Source organism: Polypterus senegalus, chromosome 14, assembly GCF_016835505.1.
Source record: "Polypterus senegalus isolate Bchr_013 chromosome 14, ASM1683550v1, whole genome shotgun sequence".
In the NCBI taxonomy this organism is placed as follows: domain Eukaryota; kingdom Metazoa; phylum Chordata; class Cladistia; order Polypteriformes; family Polypteridae; genus Polypterus; species Polypterus senegalus.
This window is the reverse complement of record NC_053167.1, coordinates 20,674,602-20,693,756: the sequence shown is the minus strand read 5'-3', so window position 1 is coordinate 20,693,756 and position 19,155 is coordinate 20,674,602. Positions and strand designations below refer to the sequence as shown.

At 37.1% G+C, this 19,155-nt stretch overlaps 1 protein-coding gene across 8 annotated transcripts in view; it reads right to left on the bottom strand.

Moving 5' to 3' along the window:
- Positions 1–19,155, bottom strand: part of adnpb (activity-dependent neuroprotector homeobox b) — a 128,941-nt gene that overhangs the window by 6,191 nt on the left and 103,595 nt on the right. For all 8 annotated transcript variants that reach the window (XM_039735974.1, XM_039735978.1, XM_039735975.1 and 5 more), the window contains one exon: positions 16,821–16,937. In XM_039735974.1, coding sequence (XP_039591908.1) covers positions 16,821–16,928 — 108 coding nt within the window. In that variant the 5' untranslated portion in view covers positions 16,929–16,937. The remainder of the gene's footprint in view (positions 1–16,820; positions 16,938–19,155) is intronic.

Sequence of the window (19,155 nt, the reverse complement as noted above, 5' to 3'; positions counted from 1 at the left end):
CTGAGATGCTGCAGTAGCTGGAGTTTGTAAGGGTGCCATTTGTGAGTAGCTAATATCCGCCGAAGGGATGTTCGACCAATGCCACTCTCCAGTGACATGCGGCGAGTACTACGCTGTGGGCTCTTGCTGAATGAAGCTAGGACAGCCACTGATGTTTCTTCATTAGTGACAGTTTTCAAACGTCCACATTTTGGCAAATCCAACACTGAACCAGTTTCACGAAACTTAGCAAGCAGTTTGCTAACTGTAGCATGGGAGATGGGTGGTCTCGTAGGGTGTCTTGCATTGAAATCTGCTGCAATGACCCGTTACCGCGCTCACCAGACATCAACACAATTTCTATCCGCTCCTCACGTGTTAACCTCTGCGACATGTCAGTGGCTGTAAACATAGAGAAACTTGTAAATAACTCATGAAAGAATAAAGTTATGTTAAAACCAAGCACATCATTGTTTTTCTTGTGAAATTCCCAATAAGTTTGATGTGTCACATGACCCTCTTCCTATTGAAAAAACAAAAGTTGGATCCAAAATGTCCGACTTCTAAATGGCCACCATCCATCTTGAAAAGTTTCCCCCTCACATATACTAATGTGCCACAAACAGGAAGTTAATATCACCAACCATTCCCATTTTATTAAGGTGTATCCATATAAATGGCCCACCCTGTATATACATTTTCTTGCTTTGCAGCATGAAATGAAGACACACAAAAAATATTTCTTTAGCTGTATTTACTTAATGCAACTAATAACAGCCAAGTGAAAGATATACAATCTTCACAATATTTATATATTAAAAAAAAAAAAAAACAATCAATGAGACGTTTAAAGGATCATCCTCCTGTGTCAGTACTTTGTGGAACCACCTTTTGCATTGAATTTAACCATGAGTTGGTTGGGATACTTCTCTACCAGGTTTGCCCATCTGTTCTTTACAAAATTGTTCAATTTCAGTCAAACTGGAATGGTGACCGTTGCTGGGCTGTAATCTTCCAAGTCATTCCACAGATTTTCAATAGGGCTCAAGTCTGGGCTCTGACTAGGCCATGCAAGAACATTAAACTTTTTCTCATTTAGCCAAAAGTGTGGTCAACTTTGCTGTAAGCTTCAGGTGATTGTCATGTTGGTAGGTGAACCTTCTGCCCAATGACAACTTTCCGGCAGAAAGCAGCAGGTCTTCCTCAAGAATCTGATGGTATTTTGCCCCATCCATTTTTTATTTTAACTTGACAAGTGCCCCAATCCCTACTGCAGAGAAACACCCCCAACAACAGGATGCTACCCACTCCATGCTTTACTGCGGATATGGTGTTCTTAGAATAGTAAGCTGTATTGGCTTTCTACCAGAAATATCATTAGGCAATGAGGCCATATAGTTTCATTGTGGTCTCATCTGACAATAACAACTTTCCCAATTTGGTATCAGAATCTTTAAGATGCATGTTGGCAAAGCCTGATCGAGATTTGATGTGGCCTTTCTTGAGAGGCATTTTTCTTGCCACCTTCTCATACATACCACATTTGTGGTGTTGTCACATGCACACAATGACCACTCTTTCCCAAAAATTCCCATAATTGCTTCAAAGTTGCCAAAGGCCTCTTGGTAGCCTCTCTGACTACTTTCCTACTCCCTCTTCCATCCAGTCTGGTAGACAGCCAAAACCAGTTAGTGTCCCAGTAGTACCAAACACTTTCCACTTCTTCATTATTGGCTTTACTGTACTCCTAGGGATTGATAAAGCCTTAGTAATTTTTTGCCTCCAACTACTGACTTGTGCCTGTCCACAACTTTATTTCAAGATCTTTGGCAAGAATTGCCACCAATAGTTGATCATTTGCATTCTGTTGCACTTCCAAGCACTGGAATGCTCTAGGAACAGCCGTTTTCATACTAAACTAATTATAATGATTACAACTGATCACAGGTGGAAGCTAATTTAGCTTGGTGTGCAGTAGGTGAGGTGATTAGTTAAACCTGATTAAGTTCACAAATGTTTTTCAGGAGGGGGTGATCCTTTAACCAACTCAGTAATTATTCCCACAAAAACTGTTGCTATAACTTTCACTTGGTTGTTATAAGTTTCATTGAGTAAATACAGCTGGAAAAATACTTGTCTATGTTGTCTATTTTAGGCTGCAAAACAACAAAATGTGAACATTAGGGGTGTGTGCTTTTTTACATGCACTGTAAGCCTCATAAGACGGGCATGAACAAGCATCTTTTGCAGTGTGTGTTTCCACTGTCACGTGCACTGATTTTTCTTAACCACGTAAGATGCCACATGTTGAAAATATTCCCTTATAGATATGCTTGTGGACAACACTGTAAAGAGGATCTCTGTAGGTACACTTCTTACAGTAATACACGGCCTGCTCTACAATATCAGCTTGCTTTGTCTTCAGGGCACCATCATCTTTAGATTGGTCTTTTGACGCATTAGAACCTCTACCCAAATGGTTGGTTTGAGGAGTGTGGATTAACTTAATGTGCATTTCCAAAGTCTTCTTGTTTCCATTGTATGTGCAGTAGGGACCATTTAACAAGATATGACTTTCAAAATCTTCACTGTGCACATTGCGAAAGTGACTCTTGTAAGCAGAAAAAAAAAACATAGAAGAAAATAGACAGCCTTAGCAGAACAAAAAAAGCCACCAGCGTTGCCTATATAAAAATAAGTGGAAAGTGAAAATGAATATTCTGTGGGAATCACACAACACCGAATGGAGTCTGGCTAAAAGAATCATCAGTGTACTTCAAAAACAGGAGCACATACAAAGTAGTAAGATCTGGTTTATATCCATACAAATAATGTCAATTAGTATAGCATATTGAAATGACTGTGTAAGAAAATGATCATACAACTGGCAAATGTTCTCCTGTAGAAAGTCAGTCTATGCCCCTTTGGACCAGGAAGCACATGTTCATTGCCAATGGCTGAGTGCAGAAGACATCCTGTAAAATCCAATCCTATACTCAAAAGGAGGAAAGTCTGGTAAGGACAGTAGCCAGGTGATTTGATAAACAGACTCTACAATAGGTTGAGTATCACAGGATAGTTGTGTATCTTGCTTGAAGCACACACCTCCGATTGCATGCTGGGATTGGCTCAATGATATCCCTGACATAAGTAGTGTCAGTCAATGTAACTTCGACAAACACAAGACAAAAATTTAAACTGTAGGTAATGGAATCTCAAACTATAATGCCCAGCATGGCACCTCTGTAGCAGGTGTATACACAATCAACAGCATTAGTCACAAGGTCTTTTGTTGGAGACTTATGTGGCCATCACTCATTCCCAGGCAGAATATGTTTTCATCACTAAAGATGAGAAATTGCAATTGCGGCTCTGTGACAAGCTGGTCTGCCACAATCACCATTCTAATTTAACAGTTTTGGCAAGCATCTGTACATCTTGAGCTGCCAAGAACCACAAATATAAATATCTCTGCTCTCTCTTGCCTGTGGAAACTGAGAATAATAAAGTGCTCATAACTGGCGATTCCATAGTGCGGAATGTTAGAATTCCAAACTATGTTAAACCAGCAGTTAATGTTAAGTGCCTCGCAGAGGCCAAGATTTCTGGCATAAAGGCCGCATTGGACCGTGTTGCCGACGATGAAGTATCTACCTTATTGCTGCATGTCGGCACTAATGATATTTATTTACAGCAATCTGAGGTATTAAAGCGGAACTTCATCTCTATGCACCAAAGCTAAAACAAAATGTCGGAATTTAATTGTATCTGGTCCCTTACCAAGATTATATAGAGGGGATGCGATTTATAGCAGATTGCATTCCTTTCACTGCTGGCTAGAAACCTGGTGTGCAAATAAAAGAATTTGTGAACAATTGGGATGATTTTTGGGAAAGGCCTGGATTTTTCAGAAGAGATGGTCTTCATCCTAACTGGAGGGGATCTTATGTATTATCCCAAAATATGGCAGCAAAACTGCCTGGTTGACTGATTAGAGCACCATCCAGGCCGCAGTCATGTGATCTTAAATCACAGGCTGTTCTTTATCCCACCTGTTATTTTCCTGAAGCTGTTACCCATAATCCCTGTTGTGGGGCATCCAGTAAATTTAGTCTTGATACAAACCATAAATTAATTGATAACCAAAAAATAAGGTGTATAATTAGACAAAGGGATAAAACCAGACACTCCACCAGGGGCATCTGTAATAGAAATTTAATTCAAATTAAAACAAATAATATATCAGCAGTTCAGAAAGAACCATGCAGTTTTAAATGCTGTTTATTGAACATTCGCTCTCTTGGCACTAAAGCTGTTTTGGTAAATGATATATATTAAGTACAAAATCTGATCTGTGTCTTCTTACTGAAACCTGGCTTAGTAAATGTGACACTGTTCCCTAGCTGAGGCGTCACCAGATGGATACTCGTTCCTTCATAAGTCTAGAGATTCTGGTCGAGGAGGAGGCCTTGGAATAATTCATTGTAACAAAATGCAAATCACTCCTAAAAATTTAGGCAACTTTACATCCTTTGAGGCATTCATTTTAAATATTAAAACAGATTCCAACACAATTATAGTGCTAGTCTACAGACCACCAGGGCCATATTCATTGTTCATGACTGAATTTAGCAACCTTCTGTCTGATTTGGCTATAAATTATGATCACGTAGTTCTGATGGGGATTTTAATGTACACATTGATGTGGAAACTGACACGTTTAGCAAATGTTTTACTTATTTGTTAAATTCAGTAGGATTTTGTCAGATTGTCAAAGGTCCAACTCATAATCATAACCATACATTAGATTTAATTATAACTTACAAAGTTGAAATTCAAAATTTAAATATTACTCCATTAAATGTAGTTATTTCCATCACTTCTTAATTACATTTGATTTAGTTCTGCCCATGCCAAGACTCACAGATTAAAACAAAGACAGTGCGACATCTAGATTGTAATTCTGCTTCAAAATTTATAGATACCTTGAGTAAGTCGAGTGTAATTGTGGAAAACCATTTAGATCAGTTAACATCAAATGTAAACGTGGAAAACAATTTAGATCAGCTAATATCACATTATAATGTGACCTTGAGAGATGCTCTGGACACAGTGGCTCCCCTAAAACAAAAGTGATCAAAGCACATAGAAACTCTCCCTGGTTTAATGAAAATACTCGAGCTCTTAAATTAGAGTGTCGAAAACTGGAGCGCAGATGGAGAACAACAAAGCTACATGTCTTTCAAATTGCATGGACAGAGAGTGTTAATAAATATAAAAAGCCCTCTTTAAAGCTCGCTCAGAATACTATTCTACATTAATAGATAGCAATAATAAAAATCCTAGGGTACTTTTAGAGCAGTGGCTAAATTAACAAATGGGAATTCAGATCAACAGTGCAAAATACCAACAGATATTAGCAGTACAGACTTTATGAACTTCTTCAATGAGAAAATTAAAAATATAAGATCCCAGATCTCAGCAGCACAGTACAAACCAAATACTAGCTTAGCAGACCCTGCCAAATTGCATTCAGCACTTTAATAATTTTAATCCTGTAACTCAGCAGGAAGTCTTAACTTTAATTACTAAAATGAAGCCCACTACTTGTTCCCTAGATCCAGTGCCAACAAAACTAGTAAAAGTGCAATGGATGTTCTTGCAGCCTATTCTAACCATTATCAATAGTTCATTACTGCATGGCACAGTACCTGATGCACTAAAAGTGTCAGTCATTAAACCTTTACTTAAAAAGTCAGACCTAGACCCACACATACTAAATAACTATAGGCCTATTTCAAATTTACCATTTCTCTCTAAAATACTAGAAAAGTAGTCGCCAGTCAGCTTCAGTCACACCTTACGCATTACAATTTATTTGAGAAATTCCAGTCTGGCTTTCGACTGGTCATAGTACAGAAACGGCACTAACACGGGTTGTAAATGACATTCTGATATCCTCTGATGAAGGAAATTCCACTGTAATTATGTTGTTGGACTTAAGTGCAGCATTTGACACCATTGACCATTCTATTTTACTGCACAGGCTAGAAAGCGATGTTGGGCTTACAGGCCCGTGCTCGCTTGGTTCAGTTCTTATTTATCAAATCGATTCCAGTATGTACAGAAATGTGCAGACAGTACTCCATCATTATACACAGAAGTTCAATATGGTGTCCGCAGGGCTCAGTACTGGGACCTTTACTGTTTTCACTTTACATGCTTCCACTGGGATCTCTCATTAGGAAACATAATGTTAATTTTCACTGTATGCAGATGACACCCAGTTATACCTTTCATTTAAATCAAATGAAGTTTCTCCGATGTTGTCTTTAATTAGTTGTGTTAGTGAATTAAAGGAATGGATGAATGAGAACTACTTGTCTTTAAATACAGATAAAACAGAGATGTTAATTGTTGGAGGGAATGACGCTGATCACAGCAATATTTTGTCGTCATTTAACTCAGTTGGAATCCCAATTAATTTTACTGAATCAGCCCGCAATCTAGGAGTTATCTTTGACTCTAGCATGTCATTTAAAGCACATATTACAAAGTCGTCCAAAACATGTTTTTCCATCTTAAAAATGTTAGGAAATTAAGGCGCTTTCTAAATAAACAGGATTGTGAGAAATTAATTCATGCATTTATCTCTAGTAGGATTGACTACTGCAATGCGGTGTTCACTGGCTGTTCAAACTGTTCTCTATACAGCCTCCAGTTAATCCAAAATGCGCTGCAAGAATTATTACAAGAACAAGAAAATATGAACACATAACCCAGTTCTTAAATCTTTACACTGGCTCCCAGTTAAGTTTAGGGCAGATTTCAAAATCCTCCTTTTAACATATAAAGCATTAAATGGCCAAGGTCCGGCTTACTTGTCTGAACTTATCATGACTTACAAACCTGAGCACATTAAGATCTCAAGATGCCGGTCTGCTTAGGATTCCAAGGATTAATAAAATAACAGTGGGAGGTCGAGCTTTTAGTTACAGGGCCCCTAAACTGTGGAATGGTCTTCCTGCTTCCATAAGAGATGCCCCTTCAGTCTCAGCCTTTAAATCCCGGCTGAAGACTCACTACTTCAGTTTAGCATATCCTGACTAGAGCTGCTGATTAACTGTACATACTGCATCTCTGTTAGTCATTAGCACTAAAACATAAGTAACATGATAATTATAATTGAATACTAACCCTCACCTATTCTGTTTCTTTCTCGGTACCCAAATGTGGCATTGGTGCCACGCCCACCTGCCAAGTTGTTTGCCTGCCTATGGTAAAGTCATCCCTGATGGAGGATCACAGGAATCATGGGAAAGAGGAGTCCTTTCATCGGAGCAACGTTTCAGCCGTGGCATGGCCAAATGGGGAGGCAGCTAGATGGATGAGGTCTCCAGGACTCTAAAAATATCCAAACCTAATTATGTCATATCATCTACTGTTAAACCGTACTTCTAAAATTTTTATTATTATGCTGTATTAAGGAATTGTTCTGTGTATTGTATTGTATTGACCCCCTACTTTTGACACGCAGTGCACGCCCAACCTACCTGGAAAGGGGTCTCTCTTTGAACTGCCTTTCCGAGGTTTCTTCCATTTTTCCCTACAAGGTTTTATTGGGAGTTTTTCCTCGTCTTCTCAGAGAGTCAAGGCTGGGGGCTGTCAAAAGGCAGGGCCTGTTAAAGCCCATTGCGGCACTTCCTGTGTGATTTTGGGCTATACAAAAATAAACTGTATTGTATTGTACTATGTTGTATTATAGTATTCCAAAGGCGGATGCTGTATTTTTTTTTTTTTAACTTTCCATTATTACACAGTAAATTCAAAATAAACACAACAACATTTCAATATCAAGGCACCTGGTAAAGTATGAATATCATTCCAAAATGTGGTCTTAAACCTTTTGTCCATGCTTACTGTAAACATGTCATTACTAACAACCCTTTACCTATACTAAAAATTAGAGTGGGAAAGCAGCAGGCCCTGATGGCTACCCTGTAAAATATTATAAAAAATTCTCAACTCAGCTAGGTCCTCTTTTATTACCTATTTTTACAGAAGTTAGAGACAACAAAATTCTACCTCAAACTTTTCGCCAAGCATTAATTACCATCTTTCCTAAACAAAATAAGGACTTATTACAATGTGCATCATATAAGCCAATTAACTTCTGAATAATGATGTTAAGATACTCCCCAAAATCCTAGCTAGGAGGACTGAGAAAGTGCTTCCTTCGGTAATATCACAAGACCAAAATGGATTTATTAAAACTCAGACACTTAGCTTCCAATCTTCGACACCTGTTTAATGTAATATATTTACCCACCAAGTCTAACACACCGGAGATATTATCGCTGGATGCAGAAAAGCATTTGATATGGTTGAATGGAACTACTTTTTCACTACACTGGAGAAATTTGGGTTTGGCCTGAACATTTGTGCATGGAACAAACTACTGTATACGCAGTCCAGCAGCTTCAGTTTGAATTAACATTAATTTGGAATACTTTAAAATAGAACGAGGTACCAGACAAGGATGCCCCTTGTCACCACTGCTTTTTGCAATCATCATTGATCCACTGACACTTCACTGTCAAAACACTTATGAGATAAAGGGGATTATCAGAAAAGGACATGAAAATTTCTCTATATGCAGATGATATGGTACTGTATATATCAGATCCACAAAATACTGTGCCTGCAGTCCTAACAGCACTTCAAAAGATTTCAGGTCTCAGAATTAATTTGAATAAAAGTGTGCTCTTTCCAGTGAATTCTCAAACACAGGATATTAGACTGGACACCTTCCCTTTTATCATCACAGATCAGTTTAAATACTTAGAGGTAAGCACCACAAGTAAACATAAAGCTCTTTATCAACAAAACTTTGCCATCTGTATGGAAAGACTTAAGCAAGACTTGCATAGATGGTCTACACTTCATCTTATTTTAGCTGGAAGAAATAACATTGTTAAGCTGAATATCTTTCCTAAGCTTCTTTTTTTATTTCAAAACATTCCAATATACATCAATAAATCATTTAAGAAGTCAGATTCAATCATAACCTCATTTATTTGGAATTCAAAACATCCAAGTATCCAAAGGGTGACCCTACAAAGAACTAAGGTGGAAGATGGCATGGTTCTAACTAACTTTCAGTTTTATCACTGGGCAGCAAATAGACAAGCTATAAAAACCTGGACATAGACACAAATAGATAAAAATACACAGGCATGGTCTGCAATAGAAATAAAATCCTGCAGTACGTCTTAATATTCCTTGCTTTGTACCCCAATAAGTACAAGTCATCGCCAATATACTAACAACCTCATTGTGCTTCACTCACTCAGAATATGGAACCAATGTAGGAAGTATTATAAGATAGAGAAGCTTTTGTCTTTAACACCTCTGCACGATAACCACCTTTTTCCACCCTCTCAAATGTACGCCATTTTTAATGTCTGGAAAAACATTCAGGATTAAATCACTCAGAGATCTATACACAGACAACGTCCTTGCATCCTACGAACAATTACACTCCAAATTTGAAGTTTCCACCAACACATTTCTTTCACTACCTTAAAATTAGAAACTTTGTTAAACAAAACCTGCCCAATTTTCCTCACCTTCCACCTCCCTTTATGCTGGAAATAATATTGCTCAGTCTTGAGGACTCAAACAGAATCTCCATAATATATAAAACCATTTTACAGCCTCACCCTTTCAAAGATCCAAGAGTACAGTGGGAAAAGGATCTCCCACTCAACATTTCAGAAAAGGAGTGGAAGGTAGCAATGCACAGAATTCTCTCGAGCTCTATGTGTGCAAAGCATACAATTATTCAACTTATAATTATATATCGAGCACATGCGTCTCATTTAAAACATTGTCCAAAATGTTTCCCGTGCAAGATCCAACATGCGAACATTGCAATCAGGTTCCAGCCTCACTGGCCACATATTTTGGGCATGCACCAAATTAACATCAATCTGGACCAAAATCTTTAACACTAGAATTACCAGAGCCTACGAAAAAACTCGTAATTCCGTCCCACCTTAAATCGCTTCTTAAAATCGTTCACAGCTCTCCACCAGCGTCTTTTGTCATCTAAATGTGCTGATAAAAATCAGGCTGCAAGCAGCCGGCTATTCCATCCCCCCACCGACTTAGAACGTGTACAAACTTCTCCCAGCTCATGCCTTGATTGATTATCTGGGAGTGAAGTGGAGTTTTAGAGTGGAAAGAATAGATCATTATTTGGAATACACGCATTTCACGTGTGTTCCGTTTCAACAGTAATCCGTGTAAACACATTTTTAAAACAGAAACGTTTTTCATATTGTAGTAGTAAATGACAAAATGTAAGCATAAACTATATAATGTATGAAGCCTAAAGTCCAAATATCAAACACTTTCACAAAAGGTACACATATAACAGAACAAGTATGCTTTTATTCAAAAATATAACTGCAGAAAAAGCCACCTTAGCATGCCATATTGACACGCATCGCATACTGCAGCTGACACAGTAGCATAATGGTATCAGCCGCGGACTAGTATCCAAAAGCTCATGAGTTCGATCCCACATAGCTCAGTTTTGAGAAGTAAACTGCTCTTATTCTTACTATTTTAGAATAAAAACATGCATTTGATTTCAGTGTGTAACAGCCAGTAATTTATGATACTTGTAAAGGTTAGTTTTTTTTTTTTTATTCACTTTTCATTCTCAGTCTCAGTCGTATTCAGGATCCTTCCCTACCCCCCATCTGACACTGCTGTTTTCACATAAAGATGCGCTGTAGCTCTGCAGCGGCATTTGTGACTGCATTCTCATACCAATGTTATAACTGAAGTGCTCTGCGTGCACTTTTCGTGGCATTACACATCTATTTTTAGCATGCCCGTGTCGCCAAACACAGGAACATATGTTGGTGTACAAGAATAAAAAACAAGTGCACTTTTAATTTAGACTATAAGTGAAGAAAAAATAAAGCAAGTTACAGTAGGCGGTTGATACGACAGCCATGTGGTGCAATGCTAAGAACTGCTGATTTCGATCCGTATATATAAAATCATCACATTCAAATATTAACAATTTCCACACACCCTTCCTACATTCACGACATGTGTACTTGTTGCAGTGTACACATCTCTTTGGGCTATGGTTCCTATTACACTGAATGAGCACCTGACATTGTACTTTCTTCCCTATATAAATCACATTCGAGTATAGCGCTCTCCAAATAAATCACATTTGAGTTATAGCGCGCCTTATGTGAAAACAGCATTGTCAGATTGGCTGGGGGGGGGAAATCGTGAACGCGACTGAGAGAATGGAACTGAATAAAGACTGAAATCAATGTATGTTTTATTTTAAAATAGTTAGTATGCAATATTATTTGAAAACGAACAGCGTCAGATCGGGCGCATATTCAAACCCGATCTGACGCTGTTCATTTTCAAATAATATTGCATGTACTTAACTATTTTAGAATAAAAACATACATTTGATTTCAGTCTTTTTTTCTTTTATGAAATTATGTATTTAAATCTTTCTGTGGTGCGATGGTAGAGTAGTGGGTTTAAATTACATCTATTGTGGTCCATGTGGAGTTTCCGTCATTTCCCAATAATTTTAAATCGTCCACATATCTACTCTGTGGCACATTTTGACAGCAATGAATACTTCATTTTTTCCATCTAAAGTGCAGCAAAGAGGCTGACATATTGGACTTAAGACAAGGAAAATTATGAGCATTTTGATATTTTCCTGTTGTGATTTTGGCTTTAATGTTATTGGCTATTGTGTATTGACAAAGACACTGAAGGCGCCTGGAAAAGGTGATTGGCTTTCCTATTGTAGAATAGAGTGAAGGCCATTTCTTTCCTCTTCCACTATGTAGGCACAGAAATTCCTTCCAATACTGACTACATTTTCCTGCTACACTAGGAGAGATGGGAGAAAAACAGTAAGTTACAGTAAACACCAACACTTTATTATTGTACTGTTATTTTTCTTTTTACCTGGACTTGATACAAGTTTCTAAATTTTGAACTATACCCAAAACAACAAAAACAAGTCCTTCAATTACCAGATGCCCATATATACTGCAGTGCAGGACTCTAATCTACAGTGTTCATTAAGTAACCCAAATTGCCTATCAAAAAATGGTATTTGTGCATCTCAACTTATACCTAAATAAATGGCCAGAAAATCATGGCTTCAGTGGCATTTATGTTTAGAGACAAACAATGACCTAACAATGCACCTCATGCCATGATTTGGCTGTTTTTATGGAAGATTGTATTTGTTTAAATAATTTGGCAATTCACAAAGCTCTATTACATTGTAGCATTATCCTGCTTTATCAGAACAAGGATTGGAGATGTGACAGATTTGAACATTAAAGCAAACTAGACGAGAACAGGCCATTCAGCACAACAAAGCTCACCAGTCCTATCCACTTAATTCGTCTAAAAAAAAAAAAAACAAAAAAAAAAAAACTGGGACTAGTTTTGAAAGTACCTAGTCTTACTGTCTATCACGCTACTTGGTAGCTTATTCTAAGTGTCTAAGGTTCTCTATGCAAAGATAATGCTCCAATTGTTTGTGTGAAATTTACGCAAGTCTCCAACTGCGTCCGAGTTCTTGATGAACTCATTTTAAAATAACAGTATTAATCCACTGTACTAATTCTCTTTATAAATTTAAACACTTCAATTATGTCACCTCTTAATCTTCTTTTGGTTAAACTGAAAAGGCTCGGCTCTTTTAATCTTTCTTCATAATTCGTCCTGTGTAGCCCTGGAATGAGCCTAGTTACTCTTCTCTGTGCCTTTCCTAGCGCTGCTATATCCTTTTTGTACCCTGGAGACCAAAACTGCACACAGTACTCCAGATGAGGCCTTACCAGTGCATTATAAAGCTTTAGCATAACCTTCTTGGACTTGTACTCCACAAATCGTGCTAAATAACCTAACATTCTGTTTGCCTTCTTAATGGCTTCTGAATACTGTTGGGATGATGATAGCGTAGAGTCCACTGTGACTCCAAAATTCTTCTTATAAGGTGTACTCTTGATTTTCGGACTTGCCATTGTGTATTCAAACCTAACATTTTTACTTCCTATCTGCAATGATTTAACAGATTTCAAATTATCTGCCAATCTACCTATCTTTGTATCACTTGCAAACTTAAACTTGTTTCTTACATTCCTAACTCATTTACATATTGTGACCGCCCCTTCCGAAACCCCCTCTTAAACAGTTTTTCAAAGGGAAACAGACTCACTCTTACAGCTCACCTTTACGGAATCAGCTGCCAGCTTGCCACGCGACATGCTCCTCGAGTGGGGCTTCGAACATTTAAAGACCGAGCCGTAGCCATCCTAAAGTCTCACTCTCCTGTCTCTGTTCCCCTAGACACCCTTTGCTCTGGCCGCTGCTGCCAGGGCTGATGCGTTAAGTTTGACAACTGTTCCTTGTGAGGCCAGATCGCCTCTGAAAGAGGCTTGTGTTTGTTTCTGGCAGAAATGCAATAAAGCTTCTACTCTTTGGAAAACCTGCTGTACTCTCCTGTTCAACTTTCTGATCCAAGCTTGACAATATACTAAAAATAGCAGCGTTCCTAGCACTGACTCCGGTGGAACACCACTCTTAACATCAGCCAATTCTGATAAGGTTCATTGGACCATCACCGCTTCTATTCCTGTCACTGAGCCAATTCTGCAACTATATAAAAAACATCACCTTGAACTCCCACCTCTTTTAATTTGATATACAACCTCTCATGTTGCACATTATCAAATGCTTTCTGAAAGTCAGAACAAATAATATAATATGCTCAAGTTTGACCATATCTTTTTCTTTGTTCCTTCCAGAATTCAAGCATGTTGGTAAAACATGACCTCCCTCTTCTGAACTCATGCTGACTATTCAGAAAAACTCCTTCCATTAATTTTCATGTGATGCATGTTAAGCTTAGTGCTCTATAGTTGCTTGGATCTGCCCAGTAACCCTTTTAATATAAACGGGACAGTATTGGCCATTTTCCAGTCCTACAGAATATCCTAAAAATATGCATCAAGTGTACATATATACTCACTAAACTGCTGAAGTACTTGAGGATTAATATTATCTGGTACTGATAATTTGTTTAACACCAATTTAATGACCTTATTTAATCTAAGCAGTGCTTTGCCCTCTACAATTTTCAAATCACTCTGAACCTCCTTAGTAGTAAATTTTTCCACTAGGAGGTTATCTACTTCCTCACTTATTAAGACCTCAGAAAAATGCAAGTTTAGAGCATCTATTTCTCTGTATCTTAAATCCCCTTTCTTATTCCTGATGCAATTCACCTCCTTCCTTGATTGTCCTCTTACTACTAAAATAGAATATTTTCAGGTCATCTTTCACCTTATCTGCTACATTCCTCTCCAACTGTCTGGGAAAGGGACCTTTAACCTCCTTAGTGTTAGACCTGAGCGCCACTCAGGCTATAAAAACAGTTATACAAGTGTTGGACCCGAGCGTCACTTTGGCAATGGTATAAACATGTCTCAATTAAGACCTGAGGATTATTTGGGCATTAATGCGAGCATTACTCGGGCAACGCTATAGGCATATTTTGCTTAAGCGCCATTCCCAAGTGTTACTTGGGCAACGCTATAGGCGTGTCTTATTCTAGTCTCATAAGAAACAAATCTCATCAGCAGCAATGATGAGGTAAATCTGTCTTCAGTTAGTGAAACTGAAACGGTTAGTGAAATTGAATGTAATTCTGTCATATCTGAAAGTAATGCTTTGTGTAGTGCAGTGTGCTGTTCATATTGTTATTATTTATATCATTTGTATGTTTTACAGTACATTTTTCAGTTAAAAATACAATGCTTTTTATGTTTTTTGAGAAAAATGTAACGCTAAGGAGGTTAATATGGAAAAGGAAAGGAAATTGGCCATAAATAGAATACAGTCTAGTTCTATATGCACCAAGCATTACATAATTCAACTAAAAGGTCTGTCACCTTGAATGTGAGATTATTTATTTATTTATTCTGGGAAGAAGTACTGCGCAGTTTACGGTTTCTTTCGATTTTGTTTTAAAGATACCTTTGGAATAAACACACTTGCACTTTTACACATATCCATTGCAGTTGTTGTATGTTTGCACTTGCTACTGTCCAATACTTGGGTTCAAGAGGCTCCCAAAATGGTTTTGGGAGTGTAGAGCCAACGCGCTTCATCACAGGGCATTACATTATTGCCACAGAGTTTGCGCCTGGAAGAAATTAGTTAATTTTAAAACACAGTAATATGGCAACCAATCACAAAGATGTCTGTGACCAATTAGGATCATGACTCACCGTTTATGAAACATTACCATTCCTAAGTGCCCACCATAATGTCTGGGACAAAGAGATATATATCACGCATATATAAATATATATCACGGATTTTTCGCTGGTTCGCGGATTTCTGCAGACAATGGGTCTTTTAATTTATGGTACATGCTTCCTCAGTTTGTTTGCCCAGTTGACTTCATACAAGGGACGCGCTATTGGCGGATGGCTTAGAAGCTACCCAATCAGAGCATGTATTACATATTAACTAAAACTCCTCAATGATATAATATATACTTCCCACGTGGTGCTTGATTGTTTGCTTTTCTCTCTCTCTCACCTTCTCTGACATTCTCTGAGCCTAACGGAGGGGGTGTGAGCAGAGGGGCTGTTTGCACAGAGGCTGTTTGCTTAGAAGATATGGACGCTCCTCTAAAAAAATGCCGCTTTATTGTGGTGCTTCGGCATACTTAAAATCCCAAAAGCACGTATTGATTTTTTGATTGTTTGCTTTTCTGTCGCGCGCTCTCTCTTTCTGACATTCTCTGCTCCTGACACGCATTCTTTGAAGAGGAAGATATGTTTGCATTCTTTTAATTGTGAGAAAGAACTGTCATCTCTGTCTTGTCATGGAGCACAGTTTAAACTTTTGAGTAAAGGGTGTTATTTCATGTCTAGAGGGCTCTAATAATGTTATCAATGTGGGAGAGTTTATAAGGGCTTAAAATATATAAAAATAACCATACAAACATATGGTTTCTACTTCGCGGATTTTCATCTATCGTGGGGGGTTCTAGAATGCAACCCCCGCGATCGAGGCGGGATTACTGTATAGCATTGAATCTTAATTACCTGAATTTCACATTCATTACAATAAAATGAAAAACTTAATTTTGAGTACTCAATTGTTTGCACTTGTGTTTTGATCTTTTGAGACATTTCAGCAATTTTTAAATTAATGTTAGGCAACATTAACATTAAAAGTTGACTAAATGTCTCAAAGATGAAAACAAAAATCAAAATATATGGTGTTAGGTGTATGTAATGTAAAATTAACTGTCCAATCCTTTTTGTTCAAAAGTGAAAAAATGTAATTAATTTTTTTAAATTTTGCAGCCCCTTGGAATTTTATTGCCTTTCTGGAGTGACAATGTTTCTCCCTGAAAGTGTAATAGCACATAATTTAGATGAACAGTAAACAATAAGCAAACTGAAAATATAAAACAAAGGTACACGAGTTTGCTTCATGGCTGTATGTTAATTTGACTAGATCCATAAAAAAGTTATAACTATACAATTTAAAACCATAACACAGCTTAAGTTTATTTCAACGAATTGTTGCTAAAAATTTTTGGTTACATTGTTATAAGCATATTACATTTTACATAAGTGCTGATAATCATAGCAGCATCCAAATAGTGAAGTCCAGGTTTTCCTGTTGCTAAACTTAAATAATGAGAAAATAACAAAGATAGAGAAACAGGTTATTCTACTTACTTCAAGATGTTCCCTACAGTAGTCTAAGCCAATATCACTAAGGACTTTCTTCACAGTCTTGCGAGCTTTTCTTAAACTGCCAAGGTTGTTGACAGGAAGTTGAAACATAGTTTCTACCTGTATAAGAAATAATAGCTGTTTAAAAACATTACATTTTATGAACAAAAGGTGTTGTTTTTAAGCAGTAAACAACAAGTGTATTGTCCAAATATTTCGTTTTTATCTCAAGGTTTCTTATCTTACTAGTTAAAATAGTAAACTGGATAAAGCTAAATAATGGAAACACAATAAGTAAGAATGCTTACAGTGTTGAGCAAAGATAGCACTGGTACACAGACATAGATATTAAAAAGGCATAGAATATGGGAAAACATCTACTACACAACAATACACAGGTAAAAATGTTAAAAACAATTAAAATCATAAAATATAAAAACAAATTATGTAGATTAGTTAACATGTATGTTGTACTACTGAAAGTATTTTTTAACATTAATGCGTGCCTTGAGAAAAATATGCCTACTTTACTATAACCTGTAGTAACTTGGCATAAGTACATCAAGAGTAACAAGAATGCTGCTGCATGACATTCACCCTCTACATTTGCAGAATAAGATCTGTGCTTGCATACAAGTCATTAAGTAGATTCCAATTTGGATGCTGGACTTGGCCAAGAATTGTTTCTTGTACTTTCTGATTCATGATTTCATGGACAAAAATTAATACAGAGTTATGGATTGCAGAATATACTCTTTGGGTACCTTTTAGCTAGCAACAGATAACGTCATCATTACCTTATTGAACTGAATAACTTTACAGACAAATGTGATGCAACTGGAAAGACTATAGGATGTCCAAATCTGAAAGCCCTGACTTCTCCTAGAAAAGACTGCCTTGTTCTCTTCAAGTAAGAATTTGCAGATTTTATTTATTTTTTCTCCAGCTTTGAGTTTTTTTTTTGTTTTTTCTGTCCACCCTGGCCATTGGACCTTACTTATTCTATGTTAATTAATGTTGACTTATGTTTATTTATTGTGTCTTCTATTTTTCTATTCATTTTGCAAAGCACTTTGAGCTACATTTTTTGTATGAATATGTGCTATATAAATAAATGCTGATTGATTGAAGTAAGGGTTGTGCTGCTACCTCAAAGGGAGCAGTTCAAATAACTCAAGGTCTTTTTCACAAGAGAGTGAAAAGGTGATAATTAAATAGTCTAGTTTACAGGTCTACCAGTAGCAAAATTTCGCACCTTGATTTGGATTATTGTGGTGAAGTGGGAGCTAAGAGAAAAGGTTCTGAATTCAATTAGTCTATATCCTAAACTCACTTAAAGTCACAAGAGATGAGGAGTAACCAAAAAAAATGAGATATCTAGTATAAGTGGCTGAAATAAGGTTTCTATAAAGGCTATACAGACAGGGAGAACTGTGCATCTCTTTATTGCATATACTTGCAAATCAGGCACAGAAAATTGTAATTCATTTTATGGTGAAGAACTAGTGTTAATAAAATAACTAACAAAAAGCAAAAAAACGTGTGGCAACTTACTGCTGCAATTCAGCCCAAGCAAGCGATTTCTCTCAAACATGTCCCATCAGGTATCTAGCGTTTTGCCACCCACAATCATAAAATCCTACCATTAGGACTACGGAGTCAAATTGTTCATGCATTTTTAACTGAATTTTATTAAAGATTAGGAAAGCCAATGTACAGAAGAAAACCACACTGGAACATTTAAGTATTACATAACCACACAACAAGATTATAAGTTGTTACATGGAGTTTCATAGAATAGTGAACCATGAACTAAGAGAAAACTCTTCGTTGATAGTAACATATACAGTTATTGTAGCGAAGGAACAAAAAGGACAAAAAAAAAAAGGTAGCCTCACCTCTTCAAACCCATTGAATACCTGTAAATATGCACCTAATTAAAGTAACATCTTAATTTAATATATGAGCCTTTATACCAGTATAACCAAGCCTTTTCATTTTTAGGGAAGACATTTTTTTTTCAAAATAACCACAAAGGTCGACTTCTTTCAAAACATCAGAAGATTTTAAGGCAACAGATGTTTTCCAATGTCAAGTTATAACCAGTCTTGCTGGAAATTAAGTTTGTAAAATAAAAAAATGGCAATTGGGTTCATAGCAATTTATCCCCAATCCAAGCAAAGCCAACTGAGGAGTTAATTTAATATTCAATTTTAAAGAGTAGGAGACAAATATCTGAACTGCTGTGTACAGGACCACCACACACGTGTGTGTGTGTGTGTGTGTGTGTATGTATATATACATACATACATATACAGTGGTGTGAAAAACTATTTGC